Genomic DNA, 16,850 nt, shown 5'->3' on the forward strand with positions numbered 1-16,850 from the left:
ATTTTAAATATAAGAAAAATTGACTTACAACTTTAGTTATATATTGAAGAGAACTACACAGGTTAGAGAACCTGACAGCTTACTTCTTTTCAAGCTATCTGTGTAATCTGACAGCCTAAAGCATCTGAGCCACCACAAATGTCAAAACATTTAAACTTGTTGTTAAAGATGCAACATTAAGGAGACAGTCTATGCTTTAACATACTGTATGTTAAAGAACATTCAAAACGGTTTCTTCTGTGCTTTTGGATGAAGTGCCCTCCTTAAATTCTATAAAGCATGTAACTTGAATAAAAAAAATCCACATGTAACTACTAAGCATATCTGACAGTTTTTATTGAAAGTTATATCATGGGTATTACTGTGCAGCAAGTTTTATTTTAGGAAAAGAATTTATCATTAACTTTTCCAACTATATTCAGACAGACTTTTAACAGATGTTATCAAGTTTCTATTTAACAAAGCAATATAATTGAAAAAATCTACTCTTGGTAGTAACACTTGAGTCTACGATTCCAGAATATAATGTAACAGGAAAAAGCCCAGCTAAAGGCAACCATAATATAAGAAGGTGAAATGCATGTGAAGTAATGAAGATATTTTGTTTTGTCACCTTGCTAAAGAGCCAAAACACATCAGCTACATCTGTCTGCAATCAAATAATAAAGTACTATTTAATAACATCCTACCTAAAAGCAGCTTCCCAAAAGCAGTTCATTCCACAAACATCAGAGGGCAGCATCCAATAGGAATTCCAGAAAGATACAGACAAATTCTTACACCTAACAGAATAAGACAAAAATAACCTATATAAATGTTACTGATTTTATGGCAAAGTTAAATGGATTGTCTTCTAGCTCAAGCATAACTTGAACAGTTAATTAGTTGGCAGAAAACTGGCTATGTAATGCAACTTGAATACAAAAGGTATTAGATGCCAATCATAATTTTCCAAAGGTAGAATGGTCCCATCCTCTAGCCTTTCCTCTTCATATATTTTCAGAATGAGAAAAACAAAGGGGCTGGGATTTTTGAGGATCTTTCTATGTTCTAGGCTTAAATTAAACCCATAGGTAATGACTGAATGGCAGCACTTACTACTAGAAAGAACTTCACCTTTTCAATACCTTTGTTCACTCAAAGCAGAGGGACAACTGCAACTTTTCATTTTTGAGGTTACATTGTCCATTTAACACAATTCCTATTCATCCATTACTCTAGTCAGTGTAAATGTGCAAATCTGATTTTTAATGAAAAACAAGACTTAGTAGCACCAAGGAATTCCACTGTTTCATAACAAATGGTTAATGCAATATAGAAATAACCACAACATTTCACAAGTTTTCTTTCTTCATACTAATGGCAAGACGAATAATTTATTGACTTCTGCTACACTAACAGCTTAAAAAGCAGGGTTTACTAATTCATCACTACATTTTATGCAACAGCAATACAGGAAATAATTTAAAATAGAAACAAAAGTCTGGTGTTCAAAGGGTCTGGTGAAAAAATCAACATCAAGATTTACAATCTGAAATGAGTAAGCAGAATATTGTAAAGCAAGAGATGTTCTTGAGTGACCTCCTCTGCTCCCTACCATAGTGATATAAAGCCAGTAGTGTTATTAGTGTTTAGTCCTTTGAAAGGTGGTATCTGTGAATGAAAGACATGCATAAGAAGAAAACCGACACAAAAGCTGCTGATGAAAAGGTATTTAAGGACTATAGCTCAGAACTCTACTGAAAGTTGGCTTTGCAAGTTTGAAATTAATCAGTACCATCTTGGTAGTGTAATATGAAATCTGTAAAGGCCAATGTTTCGCAAATACTAGACAACAATAGCTTAGTGTAGCATCAAAAAATGTCAAGCTGTGCAATTTCTGCTTTCTGTAACACTTGAGAAAAACGACCTAATAAACACATAGTGTTTCACAAAGCCTCATTTAAGTGCTGTGGGGGGTGATGCAGTTCTTTGGTAGATCACAGGAAATCCTTGTATTCTGTAGATAAATGTCTGCAAGAATTTTCAAGTAACTTTATTTCACGACTTAAGAATGCTCTCCACAAATAAATACCTAGGTACAAAAAATGAAAATAGAGACTGCAGCTCTATTTCACGGATATCTGCACTACTCTTTACCAAAGTAAATGGCATAAAACCATGAGTTCTCTATGCCAGATTCTTTCTTACATTATTTTTTGTGGCTTTCAAAGTTTTATAAAAACTTCAAGGCACATAAGGTCTTGCACTTATCTGAAGAACAACCTTTATGATCTCTACTATGTAGTTTTTCTCTAGTAACTGTTGTGAGTTAATGAGTAACTTTCTCATTGCTTTTAGGATAAATTAATAGACAATTTCTCAAAAAGGGTTGTCTGGTTTGGAAGATCACTATGCTATTATTACAGGGGATTCCTCTTCCAGCTGTCAACAAGAGTTTTCTTAGCTGTATTGAGTACTACCCTACCCAAACTACCAGGGCAAGAGGCAAATTTGAAGTAATGCCTAAGTCATTTCTCTGACATATTAAGCCTTTCCAATGTTCCATTTAGCACACGATCATCTGCCTTGGGTTTGATTCATAAATTTCATGTTTAAAACAAAAGTGTTCCTAGGATACATATGTATGCAATTTACCCAATGTTAGCTCAAGACATTCTCCTGTCAACAGAAAGTCCCTCTCAACTGACCACATGCTACCATATTCCCCGAAGTTTTTCATATAAAGGATTAAGAGACTGGAATAATTGGACAACATTTTCTTCTTGTCATTCGCAATAAGATCATTTAAAATGCCACTCATGAAGGTATTTTTTTACTTGAAATAAAATTTGAGGAAAGCTTGGACTACAAACAATTGCTTTACAAAGCTAGGGAGATGCATCTTACCTGTTCACCGAACAGGCACAGTCATTGTTACCTCAGAGAGGTTACTAGTCAGACAGGAATAGTCACCTTCAGTACTAGTGAGGGATATTTTGCTCACATCAATTATTGTTATGTGATTAAAGGCCAGTCCCCACAAATAGAAAGCAGAAAATAAAGTCAGGTGAAACAAACACAGCAATCTAACCCAGGCACACTGAACACCCTAACACAGCCCCAATTCACAAGGGCAGAGCCCATGAACCAGGCAGATGCTTCACCAGACTAGGTAAACAGGAGAGACTCTCCAGGCCAGTTTACCTACTGCCTAGTGGAGTTACTGCCTGCAAGGGTGTAGGACTCATTGGGAGATCGAGGTGGACTGGGGAGGAACAAGAATGCAAAAAACAAACTAAAGATAAGAGGGTCCAGTCACATGTGAAGATTTCTAATTTCCTGGGTGACAGCAGTGGCTCCATTCCATGTGCACATACAGAGGTCAAAGTGCCCACAAACGAGAAGATGGCCACAGATCCTAGGGGCCCATGAGCCTGCAGGGTCAGGGACTGGAGAAACATGTGTCACACAGCACGTAGGTGTGTGCATGTTGGTGCACGTAACCACCAGCAACTGGACTCGCCCACAAGTAGAGCAAGAGGCTTGGGAGCCAGGTGTCAGACAGGCCATAAGATTGGGTGAGATAGGCAGAGAACACAGAGTCTGAGCTACTGAAAGAACCTCTCTCTTACATAGCCACAAGAGACTAGGGTCTGAGGGGTGGCAACTGGAAGCACCACAAAGTCTGAGCTGGCCACCTGGGGTTTGAGGAGTGGCTAATGTTTAAGGCTATAGGTCAGGACCAGCTATCTGAAAAACTCCCTTTCATGAAGCAATCCTGTGGCCAGCTGCCACAAGGCTAAGGCCAGTAACTGGAAAGATCCAGCACATTCACCTGTACATGTGTGTGCACATCCAAGAGGGTGTGAGTACCAGAAACTGAACTGGGGCTGCAAGCTTCGAGGGCTCGCACACTCGGGTCAGCAACAGCAGAGACCAGAGGATCAGGAGCCCGTTCCTGGATGGACCACGTGTCTAAGGCCAGTTACTGGAGGGATCCACAATACTGATGTATTTTTCACTAAAACCTTTCACCCGGATCAGTCACAGAAGGGGACAGGATCAGGACACTTGTTTGTGGTTGTGCAAGCACTGTTTCCTATGTGCTGATCTCTGTGGCCAGCCATGTGTGTATGCACTAAGAGCCTATGTTCCTATTGGAATAAATGCTCAGCTTTGCTACTGGCTGGACCCAGGAACATAGAAATGCAGCAGCCTTGCCTCCATCACACTACTGGGTTGGACAACTCCTAACACCTACCACTGTCAAAAATATAAAAATGAGGAAATATAAAGTTTCAAAAATCACTGGTGTCTTAGGCAAGCATTCTCAGTAATGTTTGCCAATTCAAAGCATCTCTCCCTTAAGCAACCAGCCACTTCTTAACTACATTTATCAGGTAATTTAGCTTCAAAAAGGGGAGTAGAAATTTTAGTATTGCAGACACAGAAAAAGTGTCTATATTGTGACCTGAAAAGCAAACTTTTCAGATGAAAGGACAATTTCAAATTAGTGTGCAAAATACACAGCAGTGCCTAAGTTGCAGCCATGAAGACTGAGGCCCTGTGCTCAGGCAAGTCAAGTTTTAACCATAAGAAATCCCACAACCATCACTGGTAACCTCCTTTTGTTAATGGAGTCACAGTTTTCAGGAATACTTCTCAATCCAAGTGGCATCTTTTGTACTACTGTAACTTCACAGCAAACTTAGTAGAATGTCTGAATGGTGAGGGTTGCAGCCCTGATGACTAAGTTCCTGTCATAATTCCTCTCATTAACAACCTAAGTTTTATCAACTACATGAATCAACCAATAGACAGATTCATGTCTCTCCTACAGCACAGCCCACAAGAGCAGCAAAACAGGAAGAATTAATTTCCTTCCTGCTCATAATCACACAGGAGTAAAAAATTGGGATGATAAGATGCTCTATTCAACTCCCAAATGCACTAAGAATTTCTAATTCTTCTCAGTAGCTTTTTCTGAATATTTGCAGCAATATACAAATTTGTTATGACATATTTTGTCATAGAGGCAATGGCTTTATTAGATAGGAGATAGTAGATGCAATGTTAGATGTCTGATACATAAACTTTTTAACTGGAAAAATCCTTGTAACATTTCATTGCCTCACAACATTTCTATGCAAAATAACATTTGGTAGTCAACTGCTTGTCCAATTCAGCAGAGTTTTTAAATGAAGTTTCAACTTCAAATCATTCAACATTTCATCCTTTAAGTTTAACTCGTATTTTGAAATTCTTTGACAGGTTCTGGATCAATTTCTTAAAATAAGAATAGCTGAGAAGCAAACTGGTGAAACTGCTGGTTAAGCTCTGATACTGATGAAAACAGCTGTGTACAGGCCAAGGAAAGAACCAGCTACCTGTCACAACCACCCTCCTCAGCTAAACTTGTGGATATACTTTCTACCCTTTTCCATGCACTATAATCTCCCTTTGCCAGAACAGTAAGAGAGCAAGAGACCGATACAATCGGTATCAGTGTCACACATAGCGTACCGGTATGGCTGGCAGCACAAAAATGCTAAACTACAGTGTAAGGGAAAAATGTTCCATTTTAATAGGGTCAAATTCATTGACCTCACTAAATTCACAGAATTGACAACAGACTGATTCCTTCCGTATATCTCAAAATTGCCATTAGAATAGCACTTTTTTGGACCTGAATAGAAAGATGAACAATTATCTGCCTAACTGAAGTGGCAATATTGACAAAATTAACTGAAGATTCACTTTGAAACAGTCTGCTAATTAGCTAATCTGAAAGCATGTGGAAAAAGACTGACTTGAAATGACACTCCACAGACAGCAGATTACAGCACTATTTAATGACGTGTAGCAAATATACATTTATGCACTGTTTGGGGGTTTTTTTGGTTTATGTCTCATTTTTTTCTGAGTCACCTTCTCCACCCATAAATAATCCTAGCAAAGGGAAATAGGCTGACTATATATACTACCTTTTGATTGATTTTGTATTTTCTGGAAGTAGAGATGCCAATGTTTTCATTTTTTCAAGTTCAGAACCATTGTTCATTTAGCTGTATATACGATAGTAACAACTATTCATTACTACCTCACTCACTGGAATGAATAATCAGTAGGACAATTTACCACCACTGTTAATCTTTCTTCACAGCTAAAACCCAACCTTCAGATTTACAGAATCACAGAATACGCTGAGTTGGGACTCACAAGGTTCATCAAATCCAGCTCTTAGCACTGCACAAGACCATCCCCAAGAGTCACATCATGCGCCTTAGGCTGTTGTCCAAGCACTTCTTGAACTCCTGGTCCTGTGACCACTTCCCTGGGGAGCCTTTGCCAGTGCCCAGCCACTCTCTAGGGGAAGAACCTTCTCCTAATATCCAACGTAAACCTCCCCTGACTCAGGCCATTCCCTTGGGTCCTGTCACCACAGGACTTGTCACCACAGAGCAGAGATCAGTGCCTGTCCCTCCTCTTTTTCTCACAAGGAAGTTGCAGACTGCAGTGAGGTCTTCCCTCAGTCTCCTCTTTTCCAGGCTGAACAGGCCAAGTGACCTCAGCTGCTCCTCATACAGTTTCCCGTCAAAGCCCTTCACCATCTTTGCTGCCCTCCCTTAGACACACTCTAACAGTTTAGTATCTTTCTTACATTGTGGCTCCCAAAACTGCCCCCAGCACTCGAGGTGAGGCTGCCCCAGTGCAGAGCAGAGCAGGACAATCCCCTCCCCTGCCCAGCTGATGATGCTGTGCCTGATGCACCCAGGACACGGGTGGCCCTCCTGGCTGCCAGGGCACTGCTGATTCATATTCAACTTGCCACTGACCAGGACCCCCAGGTCCCTTGGTGCTGTGACCACTTCCCTGGGGACCCTATTCCAGCGCCCAAACACCCTTTCCAGCATCTCATTCCCCAGTCTGTACCTCCATCCAGGGCTGCCCTACCCCAGGTGCAGAATCTGGCACTTTCCCTTGTTGAACTTCATATGGTTGGTGATTGCCCAGCCCTCTCATTTTCAGGGTCTCTGTGCAGGGCCTCCCTGCCTTAGAGGGAGTCAACAGCTCCTCCCAGTTTTGTATCATGTGCAAACTTACTTAGTATCACTTCCAGCCCTGCATCCAAGTTATTTATTAAGATGTTTAGCTATTATATTCTTAAAATGTTCTTCAGCTGTTTATATCAAGTCTCAAGATACAAGCCTTTAGTCTTCAGTTCTCTTGTTCCTCAGGCTAGAGTAGCCTTTGAAACAAACAATTCCTTACCAAACTGATTACCCAATAAGTTCCCCTGAATTATTATGTTTATTGGAGGCTCTTGCCTCAACTTGTAATTCTAGTTTCAATATGTTACTTCCTTTTAAATTATTTTCTTCTTAAACATGTCATCATCATTGCTAAATTCTTCTAGGTGTAGTATTCCAAAGCCTTATTCAAGGTTTGCAGTTTTCATGTTTGCATGTTTCCAAAAACTAACAGCAAATTCAACACCTCCCGCCCCTCTCCCAGAGCATGATCAAGCTTTCTCTGCCCTTGTGGCAAATACCAAACTAGACTATTCAGGCAAAGAAAACACTTCGTGGTGAAAGAAAAAAGAAGAACACTGCTGAGTGCATGAGTGCCTTCAGATGATAGTTAGATTTGCTTTGCTGAAATGTATTTTAAAGCTATCACTGAAAACAGCTGAAGCGACCCATTTATGGAAAGTTACTATTAATGCATACAAAATGTTAAACTTCAAGGATTATAAGGTGATCTAAATGCAATTTACTCTGTAAGGTTATGAACCCTTCAGGATATTACATGATCACAAGATAGTCAGAATTGGGCATAAAAAAGACATGTGGCCATTGTGCTCAGTCTCCACTGAAGAAGCAGCTGATGTATAAAAACTGAAAAACACCAATACATTCAACAAGATGTGTGTATCACTTACAAAAGTCAATGTAACAGAGTTTAATACTCAAGAATAATTGAAAAATGCATCTAAAGGAACATTCAGTGGAACATTTCTTGACTGCCACAGGACAGAGTTAAACAAAAGCCTTTTAAGGATTTTTCTAACAGTCTGACTCACAAATAAGTTTTGCACACACTGTTTGCACAAACAGCATGTTTCAATAACTTACAACAGGGAATGTTTATCCTGAGCCTTCAGCTTGACAGCAGTTTATAGGTAAAGAATTCCCACACAGGTGACAACAGACACTGGTTTTGCAAGGAGCCATGCCCCCACAAAACTGTATACAGTGGAATTATTTGTGGCACTTGAGATCTTTAGAAAAAAAACTTTCTCAGTTAGTAAAACTTTTCTACTTCAACAACTTTTCCACAACAACACAGGGCAGATTTATATCTCATCTGATGTCATTGCAGCAAGAAGCTTCTTGCACCTTGCTGAGATTCTTCTCCATGTATTTAATTTAAAAACTAAACTTTTAGTACAAATACTAAAACAGTATAGCTTTTAAAATAAACTTGGTTCTTCTTTTGCTTACCAGTAGTATGATACATGTTAAAGTCATTTCAGTGTTTAATAAAACATTTATTTAGATTATCATCTTCTACCCAACAAAAGTTTGCCTTGCTTAAACTTCGTGTTTTCTTTAGTAAAGCAAATATCATACATATGATTTTTTTCATCCTATTTTTATTTAGAACTAGTAGATTTCAACCACTCACAAGTTTTTAATCATGAACTAGAAGTGAGGAACAATCATCCTCACATTTTTTCACATTCTAATCTGTATTAACTTGAACTAAAGCAAAAACATGGGGTAAAAAATTCTTTTAAGTGGCTACACCAGTCAAAAGCTGGGTTTCACATTTCAGCTGACTCCACCCCTAGTAACTCAGAATGCTGTTTCATGGTGTTTTAAGATTATTAAATCAGAGCTTGTCATCCTGCCATCCTCCGTAAGTCCTTTGCACCAGCATCGACACTTTCATAATTACAGGATGAGGCAATACAGAGCGCTGAGTCGGCCAAAAACTAGGTAGTTTTCTAGCAGGTCACCACACCAACTCCCTCGTGTGCTCAGAGGAGCACAAGCAGTGCAAGGACTGGGGGGCGCCAGAGCTTGTACAGCACTGGGAAGCAGTGATCATCGCCAAACCAATAAACTCACTTTGCTTTAAACTCCTGTAGAATCTAAGCAGAGTTAGAGCTAGGCTGTCCCAGAATGGTCTGGTCCTAATTTCTCCTCCATTTTCAGTAACACATCTCTTGTCACGCCTCTTTTCCTGGCGTTAGGCTTCCGGTAACCACAGGTGAACAGGATTATGAAACTATAATCTAAAGGAAAACTAGGAATTTCCATTCCATAATCTCATTCATCACTTGGCCACATTAAAATTTCTGCTAACAGAAGGCAACAGAACTACGCGGGTCTGCAGAGTGTGAGATGCTCGGACATACGCCCCTTTAATTATAGAACTGAACTCACTGGTTTCTGTGAGAAGACTGGCTGTATTAAGGTACCCCATAATAAACAGTTTTGCTTCAATGAAGCTATATTTGATAATCATAAAGTTATTAGGTTTCAGACCTGAAGGAGCACCGTGAAATTTTCTCTGCTTGGAAGAAGGAAACGCACCCTCCTCGCTTCACCCGTCCTATCCCACCAAGCAGCAGCCAGGGACGGGCTTAGAGCCGCGGGGACGCGCACGGGGGCGGCCTCGGTCGCCGGCAACGCCACTCCTGAAAGTTTTCCTTGTTTGTTTAAGGCTTCCCCAGCCGCCGTTTCCCGGGACCCGGCCCGCGGGACGCCGGAAGGGAGCGCACAGACACCACCACCCGCTGCCCCCGAAAGCGCCTTCCAGGCCTCGGCGCCGCCGCCCGGCCGGCACCGCGCAGCCGGGGGCGCCCGCGGCCCCCGCGCCGCGCTCCGCCCGCGGCCGGGACGGAGACGGGCGCGCTCCCGCGCCTCGCGCCCCTCCCCGCAGGAATGCGGCGGGAACCGCCGCCCGCGCCCGGCCCCGGCCCCGGCCCCCGCGCCGCGTACCTGCCGGTCCCCGCCTCGCCTCGGCCCGCGCTCCCTGCCTGCCGCCGGGCGCCGGGCGTGGCGGGATCTCGGGCCTGCCTCTCCCGGCCGCCGCCGCCGGGCTCCTGCTCCAGGGAGAGGGCCAGCTGGCTGAGGCCGTAGAGCAGCGAGCAGACGCCGCAGCCCAGGCACAGCAGCGCCACCCGCGCGAACCGCCGCATCCTCCCGCCCGGCGCCAGCACAGCCGGGCGGGCCCGCGGCTCCAGCGGCAGCGGGAGCACGACGGGAGCGGCAGCGGCGCGATCCCCGGCGCGATCCCGGCGTGCGAGGGGCGGGGCGGGGCGGGCAGGGGCGGGGCCGGGAGCGGGGCCGGGCCGCAGGGCGGGGCCGTAGTGGCGCCCACTGTTTATTTGCCGCAAAAGTGAAAAAAGCCGCACGCCCCCTTTTCCCGCTGCATCCCTCCATCGCGGCCCTGTGCTCAGCGTGGTCCCCGAGCCTCCCGAACATGGGTCCCTGGGAGAAGTCGAGAGACAAAATGTCCCGGTCCGCTCCACACTGGTGCGGAGCCTCACCTTGAATCCTGTGTGCATTCTTGGGAAACTCAATATAAGAAGAATGTAAAGCTATTACAGGGTGCGTGTCTTCCTAAAGGGCAAAAGTGGGGCTAAAGCCTCAAAATTACACTCCTTCCACACTTTCAATGTTTCTGTTGCACTAACTTCGATTTTCCTGTGTAAAAGCTTCACAGCTGCCTCTGCACAAGGATGCTCTATACGTATAAATATCTAAAAGGAGGGTGCTCAAGAGGATGGAGACAAACTCTTCTCGGTGGTGCCAAGCAATAGGAGGCAACAGAAGAAACTGGTGCACAGGAAGTTCCACCTGAATATAAGGAAAAACTTTTTTACTGTGCAGGTGACCGAGCACTGGAACAGATTTCCCAGAGAGGTTGTGGAGTCTCTGTCACTGGAGATATTCCAAAACCATATGGACACAATCCTGTGCAGTGTGTTCTAGGACAACCTTGCTTGAGCAGGGAGGTTTGGACCAGATGACCCACTGTGGTCCCTTCCAACCCTTACCCATTTTTTGATTTTCCCACTCATTCCCTAGGCAACTGAAATTACACAGGTGTTCATTCTTTCTCCTTGTGCTGACACAATCTGAGCATGCAAATGACTTTGGGCTCCAGCCCCCTTCCCTCCTCTGGCCTTGGCACACAGGTGACTGCACAGTACCCTGGCCCGAGGAGCAGGTGGGTGCTGCTGGGCCAGGGAAGTTTGGAGAACTGAGCCTGAAGGATTTGTCTGAGGTCACTAGCAAAGATAGGGCTGTTTTAGCTCACCAAGTCATGCTTCTGGACAACAAAATGTAGGTCTGGGAAGTGGCAGAAGAAATAACAGCTGTACATCTTTCTAGACAGGGAGAATATTGGTTGGGTTTCAGTTGAATCCAATACAGTAGTGCATCCCCTCTCTCTAGCCCAGACCACTGAGCAACGGTCTAACAGCTTAACTAACCTATACTGTTGCCAAGGTAAGTATTTTAAAGTCATCATTCAGTGCTGCTCCCTCAGCTTCTGATGCTGATTAAAAAAACAAACAAACAAACAAACAAACAAACCAAGTTTGGAATAATTCTGCTTACTTCTTTGTCCTTATAGTGCATTCGGCTCACATTTTCTCTATGGACTGGAAACATCCTTTTTTAAAATAAGTGATAATAATCCCATTCAGGACCCTGCATTTTAAGAAAAATGCCAATATGATTTACAATAAAGCATAAAAAAATAGCTGTTACAGCTTTTGCAGCCTAAGGATGTATGTTATACATGAATGCCCATAAAATCTGAGCTATAGCTTACTGCTATTCTTGGCTGTGCTTAAAAGAGGGGGGAAAGGAGGATGCCAGCTGGCAACTCTGGTAGTTGGAAGAGAAGTAATGCCAAAATCGTTCATCACCTCTTCCTCAAAATAAAAGAAGAAATGAGGAGAAAAGGTGGCCCTCAGAAAATATGGAATACTCAACTCTGTTTGCAGTGGAGATACTGGGATGATTACTAAGAGATACAAGCAGGGAAATTGGGGCTGAGGAAAAAAAAAAGTAGATTCCAAGAGAAGTAAGGAACTAGGGGGGATGATGAGAAATCAGACCAAATATGGCAGGGTGATGATGGGAGAGTCATCGATGAAATGGCAGAGGATCTGTAAAAAGAACTTTGAAAGAGATTACTGGCTTGCATTGCAGGAAGAACTAGCTCTGAAAGCACCATTCAAAGTCTTAGCTGGGCTTTCTGCCCCCCTGTTCTTTGTTCCTCAGTGCTTTCTGCCACACCCTGCCATTCAGCTTCCCTGATTTTGTGGTTTTGCTCAAAGTCGGGTCCACTGCTCTCATTGCATACCTACCTGCTGACCTGTGCCATGAATTCCTGCACTCCCACTTCATAGCCCCTTACAAACATTGTAAAGTCCATATAGCAGGGAATGAGTAACACAGCAATATGAGAGTCAGAGTAGAGAGATACGATGGAGTATTTACTGACAGCAAGCTTAAAAGCAGAGACCACTCAATCCCTGCTGAGGTGTGACGCTTGACTTTTGTATGGAAGAGTGTTCCAGCCAGGGAAAATGAGGTCTGAAGTGTTATAGTGGCACCAAGAATGAATGTGGCAGATGGCCAGTAATAAAGGTCTCCTCCAGAAGAAGAAGAAACTATATTCTTAGAGGAGAAAAGAATCAATAAGGAATGCTAAAGAGAGGTGACATAGGGAGATTTTTTTATTATTATTAACAATCATGTCATTACCCAAATACGAATTTTAAGGATTCTCTTCATTCAGTGCTGTTCAATAATATGTGAATAATTAATGAATGAGAATGCATCTGCAGTGCTCTAAGAATATAACTAAGGCAAGGGCAGAGAGAAAGCATCTTTGTTAAGCTCTCTGATGCTATTGGGGAGCCAAAGCAGCTAAACTTACACAAGGTTTTTTTTCACACTGCAAAATCTGTCCATTTAATCTATCAATTGGTCTGATAAAAGATAAAATGCTTCTTACTACAAACTTGGCCTTGTGAGCAAGAAAGATAAGCAAAAGTTACTGAAATGCCATACCCAAATTGTATCACTGAGAAAAAGAAACATTATCAGACAGTATCTAATTACCCAGTTCAGTTTATAAATTCTTTAAAAATTAATAATTATGTATCTTTATTACTAACCATGAATAGTTAATGAAAAATATGTAACATTTTATGCTACAAGGTCTGCCAGTCTTTAATTAACTCAAAACACGAAGAGTTACAATTAGACACAAGATTCTCTCCTTTTATTAATGAGTCTAAATCTTTAAATCCTTTTCTTGACTAGAATTTAGTTATTTATCCATGGTAACTTTTGTATCTTTAGGATTCAATTCTATTTACTATGTCCAGAAAATAGCCCAAATCCAGAAAAAAGCTATCTTCATAAACTATGGGTGTTAAATAAGTAGTTAAAACAATCAATTTTTTTGAAAGAATCAGCATCTGATACTTCTGCAAGTGTGTTCAAGGGTCATAAGAGCAGTTACTGTGAGCCAGAAAAGGAAACCAACATTCTAGCAACTCATTAGATCAAGAGATAAATCAGATCAACTTAAATTTAAAAAAAAATAGTCCTAATCAGATGCATTTGTATCATTCCCCCGGTTTTGTTCTTTCACAAAATTAAACCATTAATTAAGTTGGTAAAGCAATAAGATTTTGTGCTGATAGATTTGTGTCAATGCTGTCCTGTATGAAGACCAGTTAAGGGTTTTTCAAAGGCAAAGACACTTCTTTTGATGTTCACATGCCCCTTCATACAAGCTGCAGCGTCAGCACTTGGCTATGATAGACTGCAAGGTTGGGGAAGCAGGAAGAAACAGCTTTGCTGCCATGTGTTGTACATATGGTATCATCAGACTTCTTGGGGTAATGACACTTTTCTCTTGCTGCCAGATACCACTTTTTTTCCCTTCCTGTTATCTTTTAAGAAAAATACTTAGTTTGGTATAACTACTTTCCACTCTTATTGAACCTAACCCTTCAAATTTCCTCAGGTATAAAAATATTAATGATGATGACCACAATATTATTACCTTCCCCCATTCCTTTCCTATTTAGCTCTCATTGTTTAGCATTGTCGTGTGTTCAACCTACTTCAAGCAAGAGCCTAAAATATTTTACAATTATTGTTGATAACCACGATAACACCCCAGGGCAATAGAAATAGAAAAAACATCTAGGACAAAGGTGCACAAAATTAAGTAAGCTGCATTGTAAGCAGTTGAGGAAGTGGTGTGATACTTTGCAAATTTCCTAGTTTCTTCTAATTTGAATCAATTATTTCTTCATCAATAGTATATTTCAAAATTTATTTAATAGATGCTTTGTGAACAATTGCAAGTTAATAAACATTAGTCACAATATTTGTATCATTCCTCTTAAGAAAATTCAACTTTCATGCCCTAAATAAATAAATAAGGATCTATATATGCAGACTTGCACAGTATTTAGTAGTTTACTATATTAAAAAAGCAGAATGAATACTCTCTAGGAGCACTAAGAGAATTTTCTTTTAATCTTTTTTTTTCAATATTTGTGTGTCAAGTCCTTTCTTTTCTGTAAAGATTTCTACATATAAAGCTCCAGAATATCAGTCCAGAAGGGACTTTTGTTTCTTTGCATAATCTAAAATTTTCCAAAGACTGTGCCTGGCATGGGTAAAATAAAGAGGTGATGGTGACAGCCAACATGGCCTTACTAAGGGCAAATCATGCCTGACAAATTCAGTGACCTTCTGCAGTGGGCTCAGAGTGTTGGTGGATGAGGGAAATGCACAGATGTCACATACCTGCACTTGTGCAAAACATCTGAAACTGTCCTACGTGACGTCCTTGTCTCTAAGTCAGTGGCTGATGAGAAGCTCAACATGACCTGGCAATGTGTGCTCACAGCCCAGAAAACCAAACCTGTCCTAGGGCTGCATGAAGGCAGCGTGGGCAGCAGGGCAAGGGAGGGGATTCTGCCCCTCTACTCCACTCTCACTAGACCCCACCTGTAGTACTACATCCAGCTCTGGGGTCCCCAACATAAGAAGGACATGGACCTGCTGAGAGAGTTCAGAGGAGGGCCATGAAGATGACCAGAGGGCTAGAGGACCTCTCCTATGAAAAAAAGGCTGAGAGCTGGGGTTGCTCAGCCTGGAGAAGAGAAGGCTCTGGGGAGACCTTACTGCAGCCTCTCAGTACCTGAAGGGGCCAACAAGAGAGCTGGAGAGGGACTTCTTACAAGGGCATGTAATTGGTAAGACAAGGGGGAATGGCCTTAATCTGAAAGAAGGTAGGTTTACGTCAGATACAACAAAGAAAAAACTCACTATGAAGATGGGGAACACCAGAACAAGCTACCCAGAGAATTTGTGGACGCCCCATCCCTAGAAATGTTCAAAGCCAGGTTGGATGGGGCTTTGAGTAACCTGGTTTAGTGGAAGGTGTCCCTGCCCATGGCAGGGGGGTTGGAATTAGATGACCTTTAAGGTCCTTTCCAACCCAAACCATTCTGTGAATCTATGATTTGTGTTTAAAGTACTTTGGTGAAGAGTCAAAGCAAACTTACTTACTTACACAAATATACCATATACAAAAAAATATAGAAATAAGGCAAGCAGGGCTGGTTTTTGCTTGTTTTTTTGTTTACATATAACTACACTTAAGTTTAAAAATCCTTATTGTGTCCTGCTGTTGTTTGCTACAGCATCAAGTGTTTTGAGTGCCAACACCCAGATCGGGGTTTTTTAATTTCTACAATATATTTTTTCCTCTAATAGGAAAAATATTTACTAGCAGTAAACATGTGCAATAGTAACTTTGCACTATGCCTTGAAAGTTCAATTTTTAAGATGAAATATATCAAATAATCTGAAAGTAGTTACCCAAGGTAACTACTTTTTACCTTTTCCATTTCACAGCAACAGTGCAGATTCCACACAGTGAATTTATACTATTTGTACTAAGTATGTTATCCTTTTCACTTTTTTGAAGATCCTTAAAATGAATGCATTAGCTCAGGAAATCTTCAAACCATAAACAGAAAACCACACTTTTATTTTAGGGTTTCTTTTTTCATGTTTGATGTAAAAATTTTATGCATTTTATGTATTTATTTTTCCTATCAGAAAAAGGCTGCATGTCTTGGAAAGCAAAACTGCATCTAGCAAACAGCTAAAATGGGAAAAAAAATTAAATTACAATTGCCAGCTGTCCTTATAAGTGGAAATAGAGGTCTAGGAGAGTTGTCAGGTCCTTAAGAGCCATTCAGCAATGCAAGCCAGATGATACACTGGAGCCAGTAGCTCCTATTTTGAATGGAAGAGACAACAGATGGTCATTCAGTAAGGAGGTGTTTTGGAAAGTGGTCTGTCAGTCAAACCAGGTAAAGTGTTGACTGACTTTGCCAATTTATTTACCTTTTTCTTTTGTTCATCTGTACCCTGGTTTTATTCCCCCTTCAAGTAGAATTTAACATGTCAACCAATGTAGAGACAATGTCAGAGATAGAGAAATCTTACTATTTGTCTCTCTTTTTCTCTAAGGGTTGCTTAATTTTTATAAATACAAATTGAAAACCATGACTACTTCAAAAGCAGTCAAATGTGGTAGTTGTTTAAAGCATTTAGTACTTGAATAATCAGGAAGACGAGATAAGACACTAATATTGCCCTCTTTTACTGACTGCTTCTTTTAACACTGAATAGAACAGCCACATCACTGACAAGTGCCTAAGGCACCCAGCACCCTCACACTTGGTGACAGCCTTGGTCATGCCTGAAGTCAGGCAGTCAGCCTGCCCTGCACTG

At 41.5% G+C, this 16,850-nt stretch overlaps 1 protein-coding gene across 5 annotated transcripts in view; it reads right to left on the reverse strand.

Annotated features, from left to right (window-relative positions):
- GXYLT1 (glucoside xylosyltransferase 1) overlaps positions 1–16,850 on the reverse strand; it is a 46,897-nt gene that overhangs the window by 28,084 nt on the left and 1,963 nt on the right. Inside the window, exons 1-2 of one of the 5 annotated variants that reach the window (XM_068997589.1) lie at positions 9,993–10,279; positions 690–782 (exon numbers count right to left, since the gene is read on the reverse strand). The exons of 2 other annotated variants lie outside the window; for them this stretch is intronic. In XM_068997589.1, coding sequence (XP_068853690.1) covers positions 690–782; positions 9,993–10,192 — 293 coding nt within the window. In that variant the 5' untranslated portion in view covers positions 10,193–10,279. Of the gene's footprint in view, positions 1–689; positions 783–9,536; positions 9,704–9,992; positions 10,280–16,850 lie in introns of those variants that run through there. 2 more of the 5 variants (XM_068997598.1, XM_068997625.1) reach the window with 2 other exon arrangements.

This window comes from Aphelocoma coerulescens, chromosome 1A (assembly GCF_041296385.1).
Source record: "Aphelocoma coerulescens isolate FSJ_1873_10779 chromosome 1A, UR_Acoe_1.0, whole genome shotgun sequence".
Lineage (NCBI taxonomy): Eukaryota > Metazoa > Chordata > Aves > Passeriformes > Corvidae > Aphelocoma > Aphelocoma coerulescens.